The 18,164-nt window shown below is 38.8% G+C and overlaps 1 protein-coding gene across 1 annotated transcript in view; it reads right to left on the bottom strand.

The window, feature by feature from the left end:
* The window catches only part of CACNA2D2 (calcium voltage-gated channel auxiliary subunit alpha2delta 2), a 780,863-nt gene that overhangs the window by 61,266 nt on the left and 701,433 nt on the right, over positions 1-18,164 (bottom strand). Inside the window, exons 27-29 of the mRNA XM_053721110.1 lie at positions 17,834-17,937; positions 11,410-11,508; positions 9,718-9,812 (exon numbers count right to left, since the gene is read on the bottom strand). Of these exons, the coding sequence (XP_053577085.1) occupies positions 9,718-9,812; positions 11,410-11,508; positions 17,834-17,937 (298 nt within the window). The remainder of the gene's footprint in view (positions 1-9,717; positions 9,813-11,409; positions 11,509-17,833; positions 17,938-18,164) is intronic.

Genomic DNA, 18,164 nt, shown 5'->3' with positions numbered 1-18,164 from the left:
CTATAATTCTCACAGCTCTGCTGAGAGAAATTACCTCCCTCAAAATAAGTTTTGAAGACCCCTGAGCTCTGTAGAGATGAACCGGATCATGCAGGGAATACAATGAGTTGCTGACTGAAATATTTGATGCATAGAAAAAGCGCCAAAAAACGGCCCCTCCCCCTCACACACAGCAGTGAGGGAGAACAGAAACTGTCAGAAAAACAGATTAAGCAACTGCCAAGTGGAAAAATAGTGCCCAAACATTTATTCACTCAGTACCTCAGTAAATGAAAACGATTTTACATTCCAGCAAAAACGTTAAACATAATCTCTAGTTATTAAACAGCTTTATGTATTTCTTACAGTGTAATTCTAGTGAAGTACCATTCCCCAGAATACTGAAGTGTAAAGTATACATACATGACATTATATCGGTATGGCAGGATTTTCTCATCAATTCCATTGTCAGAAAATAAAAACTGCTACATACCTCTATGCAGATTCATCTGCCCGCTGTCCCCTGATCTGAAGTTTACCTCACTCCTCAGATGGCCGAGAACAGCAATATGATCTTAACTACTCCGGCTAAAATCATAGCAAAACTCTGGTAGATTCTTCTTCAAACTCTGCCAGAGAGATAATAACACACTCCGGTGCTATTTTAAAATAACAAACTTTTGATTGAAGATATAAAACTAAGTATAATCACCATAGTCCTCTCACACATCCTATCTAGTCGTTGGGTGCAAGAGAATGACTGGGAGTGACGTAGAGGGGAGGAGCTATATGCAGCTCTGCTGGGTGAATCCTCTTGCACTTCCTGTTGGGGAGGAGTAATATCCCAGAAGTAATGATGACCCGTGGACTGATCACACTTAACAGAAGAAAGCACTGTCCAGAGTTCTGAACCAAATAATAGCTTAGATGCCTTCTATTTCAAATAAGGATAGCAAGAGAACGAAAAAAATTGATAATAGGAGTAAATTAGAAATTTGCTTAAAATTGCATGCTCTATCTGAATCACGAAAAAAAAATTGGGTTCAGTGTCCCTTTAACCCCTTAACGACCGAGGACGTGCAGGGTACGTCCTCTTAAAAAAGTCACTTAACGACCAAGGACGTACCTTGCATGTCCTCGGTTTGGAAAGCAGCTGGAAGCGATCCTGATCACTTCCAGCTGCTTTCCGGTTATTGCAGGATGCCTCGATATCGAGGCATCCTGCAATAACATTTTTTACCCCTCCGGTGCAGAGAGCCACTCTGTGGCCCTCTCTGCACCGGACATCGATGGCCGCATTCGTTGGTGGGAGCTGAAGTGGGAGACGGGCGGGCGGCTATCGATGGCTTCTTAGTTAGAGAGGGGGGCGGGATCGATGGGAGCGCACACGCGTGCACGGGGGAGGTGGGCGCGTGCACGGGGAGGGAGCGGGTGGGAACCGCTTATACTACAGAAACTCTTTTTTTATTATGGGGAGAAAGGAGGGATAAAATCCCTGATAAAAGTCATCTAAGGGATCTGGGAGGGGGTGGGGGATTGGTCTTGTTGGGGGGGAAGCTACACTGCAGAAAAAACTAAATAAATTTAAAAAAAAAAACATTTTTATATGCAAACTGGGTACTGGCAGACAGCTGCCAGTACCCAAGATGGCCCCCAATAAGGCAGAGGGGGAGGGTTAGAGAGCTGTTTTGGGGGGGATCAGGGAGGTTGGGGGCTAAGGGGGGATCTTACACAGCAGCATATGTAAATATGCTATATAAAAAAAAGGGATACCTTTTATTTTAGTACTGGCAGACTTCTAATACCTTGGGATGGATGAAGATATATATAAAACAGCGCTTGGACTTAAAATACTTTTGCCTCTCTCTATAAACCCCCTTCCTGGTCACGAAATTAAAATGAATTATAGTTGAGAGTGGCGCTACTAAAAGCTAAAAAGTATTAAAAACTAGGATATGAAATAAATATGTTACCTACTGATTTTATGTATATATTTTACCCAAATTAATAAAAAAATTTTTATTAATTTGGGTAAAATATATACATAAAATCAGTAGGTAACATATTTATTTCATATCCTAGTTTTTAATACTTTTTAGCTTTTAGTAGCGCCACTCTCAACTAGACTTCTAATACCTGCCAATCCAGGGTAATCCCCATTTTATTAGTGGGATGGAAACGCAAGCCTTTAAGGAATGGAATGAGGAAGGATTAAATAGAGTTTACCAGTTAATAGACCAAGAATCTAAAACTGTCAAGACTTTTAACTCCCTAGTAATGGAATTCAATCTTAAAAGAACACACTTTTTTGCATATCTGCAAGTGCGTCATTTTATTGACTCTAATAAATTGCTGGATCCAAGGGCTTCTATATCAGAATCGCTCGAATCGTGTATTAAGCTTTACCAAGCAGGGATATATTCTATCACCTTTTTATACCAAAAATTAAACTCTATAGTGGCTCAGGGGAAAATAGATGGTTTATATACTAAATGGAATAAGGATCTGGGAAATTTAACCTATGAAAGGTTCAAAGGAAGCTTTTCTCTTATATTGGAGTATACACGAGGAATATCGTTTAGAGAATCACATATAAAATTATTAAATAGAGCTTATCTGACCCCTTGGTGGATCTCTAGATGGAAAAGGCAAGAAACTGGCAGGTGTTTAAGATGTGATGCTGAGAAGGCAGATTTATTACATGTCTTCTATAAATGTCCCAAGATAAAACAATATTGGTGTAAAGTTGAATTTTGGATCAATAGGTTTTTAACATCCAGCATCAAGTTCAAGATAAATGACATCTTTTTCCTAGTGTCTGATAGAGATAGGACTAACAAACATCTAATAAATACTGCTATTTTAGTGGCTAGACAGTTGATTTTATGCAACTGGAAAGGGAAAAACGCGGCAAGCTTCACCACTTTCACAGGAAATATGGTTATGCAACTAATAGTAGACAGTAAAGATCCTACAATATTAAAGGATAATCAAATTAGATTATTTTTGGCAAAATGGGAGATGATGATAGCAGATTTGCCTGAAGACATTAAAAAACAGGTCTTACTCCACCTACATGATTCGACATTTTTCCAGCAGCTACTCCTAACGGATAGGTATAGGCATTTGAGTAACATGATTAATAGCGGAAATTTTGAATAAGGATTGAGGGGGGACGGGGAGAGTGGCATAGGGGGGGTAGTTATCAAACCGTCAACCTCAAATACGCTGGAATTCCGCAGCGTATTTGTGGCGAGGCTGATTCGCCTTAGTTATCAAAGGCTCGAGACCGGCAAAAGTAGAATTTTGTGACGGAAACTTCGATCCGCCGGACTCAGTCCGACACAGATCGATTCTTACGTCACTCCAGATGTTCCGCACACAAGTGCGGCACAATCTCACTACTTTTGCTAGCTATCAAATGACTAGCAGGTACGCTCGGCACATTTACGGCCCAGCGTACCTGGTTTTCAAACCGCCACCCCTGGAGGCGGCGGATCCCATAGGAATCAATGGGAGTCTGACCATAGCGAAAGTACAAGTTCGCTGCTGCCAGACATCCCATTGATTCCTATGGGAGCTGTCTACACCTAACACCCTAACGTGTACCCCGAGTCTAAACACCCCTAATCTTTCCCCCCTACACCGCCGCATCTAAATAAAGTTATTACCCCCTAAACCGCCGCTCCCGGAGCCCACCGCAAGCTACTCTATACATATTAACCCCTAAACCGCCGCTCCCTGACCCCGCCGCAACCTATATTAAACTTATTAACCCCTAATCTGCCCCCCCTACACCGTCGCCACCTATAATAAATTTATTAACCCCTATCCTGCCCCCCACTACGCCGCCGCCACTGTAATAAAATTATTAACCCCTAAACCTAAGTCTAACCCTAACGCCCCCCTAACTTAAATATTAATTAAATAAATCTAAATAATATTTCTATTATTAACTAAGTTAATCCTATTTAAAACTAAATACTTACCTTTAAAATAAACCCTAATATAGCTACAATATAAATAATAATTATATTGTAGCTATCTTAGGATTTATTTTTATTTTACAGGCAACTTTCAATTTATTTTAACTAGGTACAATAGCTATTAAATAGTTATTAACTATTTAATAGCTACCTAGCTAAAATAAACTGAAATTTACCTGTAAAATAAATCCTAACCTAAGTTATAATTACACCTAACACTACACTATACTTTAATAAATTATTCCTATTTAAAACTAAATACTTACCTGTAAAATAAACCCTAATATAGCTACAATATAAATTATAATTATATTGTAGCTATCTTAGGATTTATATTTATTTTACAGGTAACTTTGTATTTATTTTAGCTAGTTAGAATAGTTATTAAATAGTTATTAACTATTTAATAACTACCTATCTAAAAGAAATACAAAATTACCTGTAAAATAAATCCTAACCTAAGTTACAATTAAACCTAATACTACACTATCATTAATTAATTAAATAAACTACCTACAAATAACTACAATTAAATACAATTACATAAACTAACTAAAGTACAAAAAATAAAAAAAGCTAAGTTACAAAAAATAAAAAAATAAGTTACAAACATTTTAAAAATATTACAACAATTTTAAGCTACTTACACCTAATTTAAGCCCCCTAATAAAATAACAAACCCCCCCCCAAAATAAAAAAATGCCCTACCCTATTCTAAATTAAATAAAGTTCAAAGCTCTTTTACCTTACCAGCCCTTAAAAGGGCCATTTGTGGGGCATGCCCCAAAAAGTTCAGCTCTTTTGCCTGTTAGAGAAAAATACAACCCCCCCCCCAACATTAAAACCCACCACCCACATACCCCTAATCAAACCCAAACCCCCCTTACAAAAACCTAACACTAATCCCCTGAAGATCATCCTACCTTGAGTCATCTTCACTCAGCCGAGCAGCGATGGAACCGAAGTGGACATCCGGAGCGGAAGAAGTTAATCCTCCAAGCGGCGCTGAAGAAATCTTCCATCCGATGAAGTCATCATCCAGGCGGCGCTGAAGAAGTCTTCGATCCGGGCGATGTCATCTTCCAAGAGGCGCTGAAGAGGTCTTCTATCCGGGCGATGTCATCTTCCAAGCCGGGTCTTGAATCTTCCTCCCGCCGACGCGGAACATCCTTCTTCACCGACGGACTACGACGAATGAAGGCTCCTTTAAGGGACGTCATCCAAGATGGCGTCCCCTCAATTCCGATTGGCTGATAGGATTCTATCAGCCAATCGGAATTAAGGTAGGAAAAATCTGATTGGCTGATGGAATCAGCCAATCAGATTCAAGTTCAATCCGATTGGCTGATCCAATCAGCCAATCAGATTGAGCTCGCATTCTATTGGCTGATCGGAACAGCCAATAGAATGCAAGCTCAATCTGATTGGCTGATTCCATCAGCCAATCAGATTTTTCCTACCTTAATTCCGATTGGCTGATAGAATCCTATCAGCCAATTGGAATTGAGGGGACGCCATCTTGGATGACGTCCCTTAAAGGAGCCTTCATTCGTCGTAGTCCGTCGGTGAAGAAGGATGTTCCGCGTCGGCGGGAGGAAGATTCAAGACCCGGCTTGGAAGATGACATCGCCCGGATAGAAGACCTCTTCAGCGCCTCTTGGAAGATGACATCGCCCGGATCGAAGACTTCTTCAGCGCCGCCTGGATGATGACTTCATCGGGTGGAAGATTTCTTCAGCGCCGCTTGGAGGATTAACTTCTTCCGCTCCGGATGTCCACTTCGGTTCCATCGCTGCTCGGCTGAGTGAAGACAACTCAAGGTAGGATGATCTTCAGGGGATTAGTGTTAGGTTTTTGTAAGGGGGGTTTGGGTTAGATTAGGGGTATGTGGGTGGTGGGTTTTAATGTTGGGGGGGGGTTGTATTTTTCTTTTACAGGCAAAAGAGCTGAACTTTTTGGGGCATGCCCCCACAAATGGCCCTTTTAAGGGCTGGTAAGGTAAAAGAGATTTGAACTTTATTTAATTTAGAATAGGGTAGGGCATTTTTTTATTTTGGGGGGGTTGTTATTTTATTAGGGGGCTTAGATTAGGTGTAAGTAGCTTAAAATTGTTGTAATATTTTTAAAATGTTTGTAACTTATTTTATTTTTTGTAACTTAGCTTTTTTTATTTTTTGTACTTTAGTTAGTTTATGTAATTGTATTTAATTGTAGTTATTTGTAGGTAGTTTATTTAATTAATTTAATGATAGTGTAGTATTAGGTTTAATTGTAACTTAGGTTAGGATTTATTTTACAGGTAATTTTGTATTTCTTTTAGCTAGGTAGTTATTAAATAGTTAATAACTATTTAATAACTATTCTAACTAGCTAAAATAAATACAAAGTTACCTGTAAAATAAATATAAATCCTAAGATAGCTACAATATAATTATAATTTATATTGTAGCTATATTAGGGTTTATTTTACAGGTAAGTATTTAGTTTTAAATAGGAATAATTTATTAAAGTATAGTGTAGTGTTAGGTGTAATTATAGCTAAGGTTAGGATTTATTTTACAGGTAAATTTCAGTTTATTTTAGCTAGGTAGCTATTAAATAGTTAATAACTATTTAATAGCTATTGTACCTAGTTAAAATAAATTGAAAGTTGCCTGTAAAATAAAAATAAATCCTAAGATAGTTATTATTATTTATATTGTAGCTATATTAGGGTTTATTTTAAAGGTAAGTATTTAGTTTTAAATAGGATTCATTTAGTTAATAATAGAAATATTATTTAGATTTATTTAATTAATATTTAAGTTAGGGGGGCGTTAGGGTTAGGGGTTAATAATTTTATTACAGTGGCGGCAGTGTAGTGGGGGGCAGGATAGGGGTTAATAAATTTATTATAGGTGGCGTCGGTGTAGGGGGGGCAGGATAGGGGTTAATAAATTTAATATAGGTTGCGGCGGGTTCAGGGAGCGGCGGTTTAGGGGTTAAACTATTTATTTAGTTGCGGCGAGGTGCGGGATCAGCAGGATAGGGGTTAATAATTTTATTATAGAGGGCGACGGTATAGGGGGGGCAGGATAGGGGTTACTAGGTATACTGTAGGTGGCAGCGGTGTCCGGGGCGGCAGTTTAGGGGTTAATACATTTATAAGAGTTGCGGCAGGGTCTAGGAGCGGCGGTTTAGGGGTTAATACATTTATAAGACTTGCGGAAGGGTATAGGAGCGGCGGTTTAGGGGTTAGTAACTTTATTGAGTTGCGGGAGGCTCCGGGGGCGCAGGTATAGGGATAGAACAGTGTAGTTTAGTGTGAGTGCTTAGTGACAGGCTAGCAATAAAGCTGGGAAAAAGCCGAAGAGCAGCGAGATCGGATGAGTGATAACTTTCACAGTCCGCGTCTCATCGCCCCGCGGCTTTTTGACAGCTTTATTTGATAACTTAGGCGAACGTATTCAAGGTCCGCGGCGGCGAAGGTAGGCGAGCTTAGGCGGGCGTATTGGGCCGGCGAAGGCTGAAAAGTAGACGGCTTGATAACTACCCCCCATAGAATCTGTTTGTTTTTTTTTTTTTGTTTTTTTTCTTCTTCCTTTTTTTTTCCCTTCCTTTCTTGCGTGTCTTGTCTTGTAGTAAAAGAATTGTATAAAATACCTCCATTGAATGCAGGTTGGATTTGTATATTAACAAAGGATATGTTTCACGTATGACTGTATCGTTTATTATATGTAGAGATTTGTTTTTTATCTTTTCATATCAAGCCCTGCGTGGCGTATCCTGCTGTATTTTCTGCACTCAATGTTGGATAATAAAAACAAATTTAAAAAAAAAAAAAAAGATTCCAAGAAGGAGAAATTGGTTTAATCACTGGCTTAATTCTGACTAAAGCCTGAACAAATCTCTAAATATCAGGACATTTAGCAATCTTCTTGTGAAGTAAGACTGAAAGAGACGAAATCTGGCCCTTTAAAAATACTGGAAGATAAAATTTGTCCAAATCATCTTGAAGTGAAGAATTCTAGGAATTCTAAAAGCGTGACAGCTAAAACCATGCTCCTCACACAAAAGAATATCAACTGACAGGCACACAAATGAATAAAGTGAGCTAAATAGACTATGTGCACGAAAACAAAGGTGTGCTAAAAAGCCAACACTCACATCAGCAACGTAATAAGGAAACCAGATACATGCACATGCGTGCAAACCCGACGTGTGCTAACCGGCCAGGTGTGGAAAAAAAGCCAATGTGCGTAAAACAAAAGAATGCAATGACCTAAAACACAGAGGACTATTGGAAAATAAATAATAAGCCAACAAGCGCAAACACTCTTAAAAATCTGACGCCCTAACAAAATATAGGCAAAATTACAAGGGGAGCTCTAAATTATTTCGCTCCCGCAAAGGGGTAAATTTGCAGGAGTGCAATAATTAACCATCCATTACAAGTGGCTGTTTTTTTCTACCGCAAGCTCACGGTAGCAATTAGCGCTCCGAAAATTAACCAGAGATTAGATCTCTGGTTCATTTTCTAAAAGTGCCCTGAAAAAAACAACTGCACTAGGCAGTATTTTGGGATGTTGGTGGGAGTGGGGTGTTAGAAAAAAAAACGGCACTGAAAAGTGCCTTTACATTGGAGTCTATGGGAACTGTGTGTTCTCATAGACCAAATGTAGATATATATATATATATATATATATATGCTTATATACATATATATTTACATTTGCTGCCATTGCGGCACGACTTACCGCCCTTCGCTGAGTGAGATTCGGATGCAATCTGTGACGGCATCAGAACGAGGCTCCTATAGGAACCTATGGAAGGGCACGTTCGGATTGGGATTAATTTGTAATGCATGCAAGCGATATTTAGCACTCCACTTGTAATCTGGCCCTACAAAGACTGTAAAATTATATAAAGATTCCTTAAGCCCAATTCCTGTCACAATAGTCCTCTGGCTATGATGTACAATCCCAAGTGTACCTATTAATAGCCTTTAGGCGGAGTGCCTACAATAACAAACCCCATACTTACCTAATAGCCAATCCAGTGCTGCACGGATCTATGTATATGGAGTATTACGACGATCAAACAGTAGGAGGCTAGGGACTGGTCCCCACGACACCTGTGGCAGGCATGTGACTAACTCCTACTGGCTGTAATTATGCAACTACCCCATACTCCAAAAGCTGTCAAACAGTAGCTCTCTGAGGGGAAACTGGGCCTCAAATTGGTCTGGGGCCCCTTTCACTGAAGAACATCTGGAGCACCTTCATTCTTCACCTTCCTCCTGCGGAGGCAAAAATAAGACTAGTTTACAGTAAGGTGGGAGGGGTTTTTAAGGGCTATTGGAGTTTTGGGAATCTTTGCCTTCTCCTAGTGGTCATGAGTAGTATTTCCCATGAGTATTGGATCATAGACTCTCACCACATTTATGAAAGAAATTTACATCCAACTTAACAATGTTTGTTTAGATTCTATGAACCCATTTCAAGTTTTATGATATAAATAATTGCTCTCTTTGTGGATCATTGTGGTAAGGTTGTTGGATAGACTAAATACATGTAAGGAGTAACTACTATTAAAGATGGGGTAGAGGAGTCATGTAATACATTCATTTATAAAATATATGAGATAGACAAAATATTTATATACAAATGACGTAGAACCAATAGGGTTTGCATCAGATACAAATGGGGCAGCTAGATGGGATAAAATCATCTGATGTCACATTGTTTGATGAAAAGAATTCAGAGAAGCTAACCTTGCGTGATCCCTGGGGGTGTCCTTCTGAATGGTTGCTGGCCAAAACTTTAAATTTTTCAACCCAAGACTCCAAGTCCAACTTCACCCCAACCACTACAGGCAGAAAGAGGGAGATAATATGTGAGATGCAGAAGAGAGGAGGAGAGAGAAATAAAGTAACTAGGAGAAAAGTGGATTAATTTAAACAAAGGGCAAGGGGGGGAGTGAGGAGAGTCAGTGTGACTGGAGAAGAAAGAGCAGATATATGGGACATAGAGATTGGAGGAGAGACAATAAAGCATAAGGAAGAGAATGGATGAACAAAGAGCAATACTAGGGAGCAGGGGCAAAAAGCACAGAGGAGACGATGAACAAGGAGCATAAACAGAGGGGAGTAGAACAAGCAACAATGACAGGGGAGAGGAGGAACAAGAAAGCACAGACAGAAAAGGAGGACAAGGAGCATAGAGAGAAGTGAGAATGAACAAGGACCATATATAGAGGAGATGAAGAATATAGCATAGGCAGAAGAGAAAAGGACATGGAACATAGACACGAAGAAGAGGACATGGAACATAGACAGAGGAGAAGAGGACATGGAACATAGACACGAAGAAGACATGGAACATAGACAGAGGAGAAGAGGACAGAGCATTGACAGGAAAAAGAGGACAAGGAGGATAGACAGGAAGAGAAGGACAAGGAGGATAGACAGGAAGAGAAGGACAAGGAGCAAAGACAGGAAGAGGTGGACAAGGAGGATAACAGGAAGAGGTGGACAATGAGGATAGACAGGAAGAGGTGGACAAGGAGGATAGACAAGAAGAGGTGGACAAGGAGGATAGACAGGAAGAGGTGGACAAGGAGGATAGTCAGGAAGAGAAGGAAAAGGACCATTGACAGAATCAACAAGGAGCATATACAAGGGAGAGGAAGAACAAGAAATACAGAGGACAGAAAGCAATGTGATAGGAGAGGAGGAATGGACACAAACAGCTTTGGACTTAAATTTTAAAGAAAGACACATAAAACATTCAATAGCATTTACATTTTGACAAGACCTATAGTCCACCTACTTCTTATAATGTTTTGCTGCCAATGAACTGTCCCTTCCATGGCCATGACCTATCCCTCTCTTCTCAATTACAACAATCAATGGCCATGATGCTGACTCCCCCGGTCTTCTTTTATCAAATAGACCTTTGATTTTCTTTTGTCCATCCCACTAAACTCTACTAATATAATGTTCCTTATGCCCACCTCCTTACATGCTGGTTCCTCTAACCTGTGACCCTTTTATGTTCATGAAACTGACCTTTCTGTCTCTCCACTGACTATAACACTAACTTCTGCCCCTCTCCTGGTCATCACACTAAACTCTTATCTAGTGTTTCTCACACTAACCTGTCACTGTCCTATCTCTCCCACTGACCCAAATTTCTCTCTAGTCTTACACTAACCACTGTCACTATGGTGTCAATCACAATGGCATCCTCTTTTGTCTATACCACTAACCTCTACTGGTCTGTTGTACATCATTCTGATTTTGCCTCCTTCACTTCTATTAGACTAACCCCCTTTCTCCTGACTGTCACTCCTTGGTTCATAACTCCTGTCTCTCACACTTTTTTTCCACCACAATTTCTCTGTTTCATTATCACATGGGCCTTCTTGTGCACATTTGTCTACAGTTCACCCTTCCCAGGATCACCTGCAGGCTTCAGCCTTTTCCCCCTGATCTCCAGCTCCATTGCAGTGCTCACTAGGATGCCAATGGTTGTGTTCTCCATCTCGTGGGATCGGTACCCAGCTGTTGGGAGATGATAAATCATTGAAAAGGGAAGATAATGCATGATAATACTTGACCTCTATGCCTAGCAATTTCCTAACAGCACATACATATTAATAAATATTAGCCAGTCTTGACTAATATTGAACCATAAGTCATTGTGTTTTCGTTCAATCTCTTCACGACAGTTGGCAACAGTGGGAAAGCTGTGGTCCTACAGTCCTGGAACAGCTACAAACAGCCGACGTACAGACTATGGTGGCTGTTGTGAAGGGGTTAACTTTGAATGCATATTTTATCAGTTCATTAACAGTCTGTGACATATCCTATAAAAAGCCTGTGAAAATACAATTTCTCATATTTTTTCATGTAATTAGCCAGATATTCCTATTATATCATATCAGTTATTTAGTTTAACAATTCAAATGTGCCTCATTTATTGTTTTTTAGGTTTAGAAGACAAAGCCAAAATGTACTCAAAGTGACAAAAAATGTTGATTCAACGAAAATTCTTGTTATACTAAAACACGGCTCGACAAACACAGACGCCAGGTATCCACTGGCACCTTAAAATTAGGCCCTGGCACCCTGGATTAAAATCTTAAAAAACCATGTGTGTCCTCCAATTGCTCCACCATCTGCCCCAGCTGCACCTAAAATTTAGCTGGGTAAGGCTGGATCCTTACTAGGCCTCACAGCTGTGAAATACAAATCAAACTTTTATTGTGTTATATAATGTATGTTTATATACAGAGAACTAGCAAAATTTTCCAAACAAATGTTGTCTCTCATCTTGTACAACACTGAACCCCGAGAATATTTTTTTTATATGTACCAGACTTGACAATTTTTAATATTATTTAATAATGTACATGAATTTACATATCTGATGATGTCACAGAAAGTGCTATTTCAGAAAGAAATATACTATAATATACTATCATTTACAATTTGGTTCTGTCCTCTAATTTAAGATTTAGATTGTGTGGAAAATTATTTTTACTTTATTTATTATTTTATTTTATTATTAAATATATTTTTGAACTTGTTAATTTTGTAAAAATTTTAAATTACAGGAAAATGGGACAAAATACATAATGAAAGTACTCTGCATATAATAACAACTATATATTGCAGAATCTAAAGCTGTTCAATGTCCCTTTAAAGGAACATTGTAGTCAACTTTTTTCATTATTTTGTTTTAAAGATGGCATTTTAATATTATTTCATAATTATTTTTTTAACTTATGTTACTGTCCTGGGTATATCAATGGTTTCTTGTCATACTTGAAGCTGTGTGTCCCAGGATACCATTGCCTACAGTAAGAAATTTAAGTTTTTCAAGAATTAACAGATTCATGGTAGAAACTTTACAAAAAAAAGTCTTACAATGTGAGTTTAAATGTCCACTATTGTAAATGGAAAAATCTGAGGCAATTGTTTATGTAAGATATTAATTTTCCGTACTGTTACTTATGATTATATAAATAAAAAGAAAAATTTTTTGTATAATGAACAATTTAACAGTATAATGTATATCAATAACATGTCCTACACACATGTACTGTTAACCAATAAAGTCCCAACTAGGGGGCTGATTTAACAAGTTGTCAATCGCCCCCAATGCAGCTGTTTCCACAGGAGCCTTCAGGCTCGCCAGAAACAGCAGTTAGGAAGCAGCGCTCATGTCCGCTCAGCGGCCCCTATGTATTTGGTTACTTCACAATGGGAAACATTTATTCTCTACTCTGCGATTGAACGAAACTTACGTTTGATGAAAAATCGTTATTTTCAACTTGCTTGTGGTATACTCACTGTATGAGTTTCACTCAAGAGCAATTTACACTAGAAATCCTTTACAAAATATGTATCCATACATAAGAAATGCAGGGTTACACTTCTACTCAAGCTCTATAGTCTAGAAAGCTCTTAAAGGTTAATGGTAAACAATATACAGAACCTGCCCTGAAAGAGAAAATATCTAGTAACATACGCTCTAAAATCGTAGACTTCTTTTGAAATGTATATGAATGATAACAGATACAGTATTCTAGCTGGATAACATATATAATAGAAATATCCTGCAGGTAATATACAGAGAAATAAGCGAAATTATGAATCATAACTGTCATATATGTCAACTATATAGTTGGATATATCAAAATGAAACCCAGGCCACTCTTGGATCTAACTGATCTCAGAATACAAGAGTGAGGGAGGTTGGCATTTGTAATGGTCACTCTTGGACCTTAGAACATATGGGGAAAAAATAGCATGTGATATAATATGTAAGGTATATATTAGGCAGAGAATGACAGCAAGCCATATAGGAATGTATAGAATGATGGGGTACATATGATATATATGTTAGGTAGAAAATGACAGCGGGCCAGAGCCGCTCCAATGTAAGCCCTATAAATCCAGAGTTAGGTAGTATATGATAATGGTGTAGATAAGGAGTGAGTTTATGAGGAGAGAGTTGTTAAGTAGAAGCTTACTAGGGATGTATTCTCATGTGAATAGCCAGACATAAGAGGTGTGTAGCTTGTGCCTATTTAAGAGCTAGAGAATGTTAACAGAACCAAGTTTTGATCCCCATAGGTGAGAGAAAACTGGACATATCTGGTGCTTATTGTACGAGTGTTTCCGTCTCGGCCGCTGACAGTTCAACAAATACAAAACTGTTAGTAGGGAGGATAGGTTTAGACTAAGAATTATTTCACACTCCCAATAGGGTGAGTAGTTATGACTATATTCTACTGAGTTAAGAGTAAGTCTAAGGCAGGTGTTTAAGATCTATTGGAGGGTAACATTACAGCACAATATATGAAATGGCAGAGATCCTTTTTGAGTAAGACTGGCACCTCAATATATTCATTAGTCGAGTGGCAAATAGACCCTAAGCTATTGGGATTGGGTACATGGTGGAACAGGAGCAGTATCTGTTTTTTGCAGTCCGCTGTTAGGTTGATAATTCTCCTGCGGACATGATCCAGTGTGTTGTAAGGCCACCCAGGACTCCATTGTAGCCTTAGCTGCTGACCTCATTACTAAGACCTCTTGTGGGACTTGAATGATTGAGGGTAGGTAATTTATAGGCAGCTCTGTAATTCATGTGCTGGCCTCTATTGTTACACAGTCCACAATTGTCGGAATGATCTCCGGAGAGGGAGCCTGAACCTCAGGCAGTTGCGCATCCGCTTGTGACAATGTGGTCAGGTCAGGCCCTGCATCCGGATAGTGAGTATCATCTCTCTCCTTGTCTCCATGTTTCAGGATCACGATAAGGGTGGCCATTCTCAGGCTTAGTTTCCTGTCAAGGTTCCTTAATAGCGCTTGTATAGTGGATGAAAACTCCTCCATGACAATGAATTTTAGTTAACAGGTTAGCCACTTCTGATAGCAAAGTTCTTTTTTTTTTTTTTTAACCCAGGTTCCCGGAGTAGTATGTGTCAGTCTAAGCTCAATGTTTCTTAGGCGTGAGAGAGATAAATAAATGGCTACACTTACAGCGTGGCGTTCTTATCTGGTTTAGGCTGTAGCGCGACCTCAAAACCGTCTCTCCAGCTCTAGTGGCGGTCTTATAGATGCTACTTGATGTCAGGGACAGTTTAGTCAGCATTTAGATCTCATATTTGTAATTTTATCTCAAATATATGGTTTGTGAATCAGGAGCTTCTCAAGGATGCGTCTGGTCGCTTCGGCTGTTTTCTCCGCCCCCCGGGATAGCAATTTTAATGGCCAAGGCAAGGTAAATATGAACAGATATTGCTACCTGGTACTCTCCTACTTTCTAATAAAAATGAGGAGGAGACAAGGCTGGCATCTATAGTCTTCTCTTGGCAGTTCATTAGATCACAAGCCAAACACCTTCCAATAACTGGTAGAAGACCCGTCACAGCTTCTCAAACATTTCACAAATGTTACGTTTTTATTTAAGGTGGCCGAAAGGGTGTAGGGAGAGACAACTGTCCTTTAAATGACTACCAAAGGTTTGGATATAGTTCTCGCTAACAAGCTTGGACCTTCTAAGCTGTCCTATTGCCTCAGAATGACTAGCATGCCAGAGTTCACTTCTACAAATCTTCACATAGCCCTCTCATTTTCAAACTGTGTATCAGAACACAATATTGTATCCCAGCAAATAGTCTGGGGAGTCACAGAATTAGGTCAACTCCTTATCTAGTCTAAACTTTAAAATATTTGTTTATATTTTCCTTTTATTTTGCTGTAATGTATTTGCCCATTGTTTCTTTACCACAATGATACCACATTACTCATAGTCCTCTAGTGATACTCCTAACAGATAATCATACCCTACCATACTGATATAGCATTAATCATAATCCTCTAGTGATACTCCCTACAGATAATCATAACTTACCATACTGATACAGCATTACTCATACTCCTATAGTGATACTCGCTACAGATAATAATACCTTACCATACTGATACAGCATTACTCATACTTCTCTAGTGATACTTTCTACAGATAATCATACCCTACCATACTGATACAGCATTACTCATACTCCTCTAATGATACTCTCTACAGATAATTATACCTTACCATACTGATACAGCATTACTCATACGCCTCTAGTGATATTCTCTACAGATAATCATACCATACCATACTGATACAGCATTACTCATACTCCTCTAGTGATACTCCCTACAGATAATCATACCCTACCATACTGATACAGCATTACTCATACTCCTCTAATGATACTCCCTACAAATAATCATACATTGCCATACTAATACAGCATTACTCATACTCTTCTAGTGATACTCCCTACAGATAATCATACATTACCATACTAATACAGCATTACTCATACTCCTCTAGTGATACTTCCTACAGATAATCATACCCTACCATACTGATAAAGCATTACTCATACTCTTCTAGTGATACTCCCTACAGATAATCATACATTGCCATACTAATACAGCATTACTCATACTCTTCTAGTGATACTCCCTACAGATAATCATACATTACCATACTAATACAGCATTACTCATACTCCTCTAGTGATACTTCCTACAGATAATCATACCCTACCATACTGATAAAGCATTACTCATACTCTTCTAGTGATACTCCCTACAGATAATCATACATTACCATACTGATACAGCATTACTTATACTCCTCTAGTGATACTCCCTACAGATACTTTTACCTTACGATACTGATATAGCATGGCTCATACTCCTCTAGTGATACTCCCTACAGATACTAATACCTTACGATACTGATATAGCATGGCTCATACTCCTCTAGTGATACTCCCTACAGATAATCATACCCTACCATACTGATACAGCATTACTCATACTCCTCTAGTGATACTCCCTACAGATAATCATATCCTACTATAATAATACAGCATTACTCATACTCCTCTAGTGATACTCCCTACAGATAATCATACATTACCCTACTGATACAGCATTACTCATACTCATCTAGTGATACTCCCTACAAATAATCATACCTTACCATACTGATACAGCATTACTCATACTCCTCTAGTGATACTCCCTACAGATAATCTTACCTTACCATACTGATACAGCATTACTCATACTCCTCTAGTGATACTCCCTACAGATAATCATACCCTACCATACTAATACAGCATTACTCATACTCTAGTGATACTCCCTACAGATAATCATACCTTACCATACTGATACAGCATTACTCATACTCCTCTAGTGATACTCCCTACAGATAATCATACCTTACCATACTGATACAGCATTACTCATACTCCTCTAGTGATACTCCCTACAGATAATCATACCCTACCATACTAATACAGCATTACTCATACGCCTCTAGTGATACTCCCTACAGATAATCATATATTACCATACTGATACAGCATTACTCATACTCCTCTAGTGATACTCCCTACAGATAATCATACCCTACCATACTAATAGAGCATTACTCATACTCCTCTAGTGATACTCCCTACAGATAATCATACCCTACCATACTGGTACCGCACATTGCTAATACTCCTCTAGTGATACTCCCAACAGATAATCATACCCTACCATACTAATACAGCATTACTGATACTCCTCTAGTGATACTCCCTACAGATAATCATACCCTACCATACTGGTACCGCACATTACTAATACTCCTCTAGTGATACTACCAACAGATAATCATACCCTACCATACTAATACAGCATTACTGATACTCCTCTAGTGATACTCCCTACAGATAATCATACCCTACCATACTGGTACCGCACATTACTTATACTCCTTTTTTCAGTAATAAATGCTCTTATATTGACTGATACTTACAGTCCCTATATGGAGCTCTAAAGATATAGCCCTTGTTGTCCTGGCTCCTGCGGTAGTACGTTGAATTGTGTGGCTCCATGTCCTCCGCCCAGTCTTCTGCCGCTCTAAAATTTAAACAAGAACATATGATTATTTTAAGTTCAAGTTTTTTGTTTTGAATAGGAGACGAACAGGAGGTGTAAGGGGTCCATGGGACAGAATCTCAGTGGCTGATAACTAAAACTTCACAAGGTCTTTTTGTGGACATTGATACAGCCCCCACAAGAGTACGAACAAATAATATTTATTTTTCAGGCAGGTACACATTTAAAAAAAAAAAACACATACTAAA

This window comes from Bombina bombina, chromosome 7 (assembly GCF_027579735.1).
Source record: "Bombina bombina isolate aBomBom1 chromosome 7, aBomBom1.pri, whole genome shotgun sequence".
In the NCBI taxonomy this organism is placed as follows: domain Eukaryota; kingdom Metazoa; phylum Chordata; class Amphibia; order Anura; family Bombinatoridae; genus Bombina; species Bombina bombina.
The sequence above is the reverse complement of the archived record's forward strand: the minus strand, read 5'-3'. Positions and strand labels throughout refer to the sequence as shown.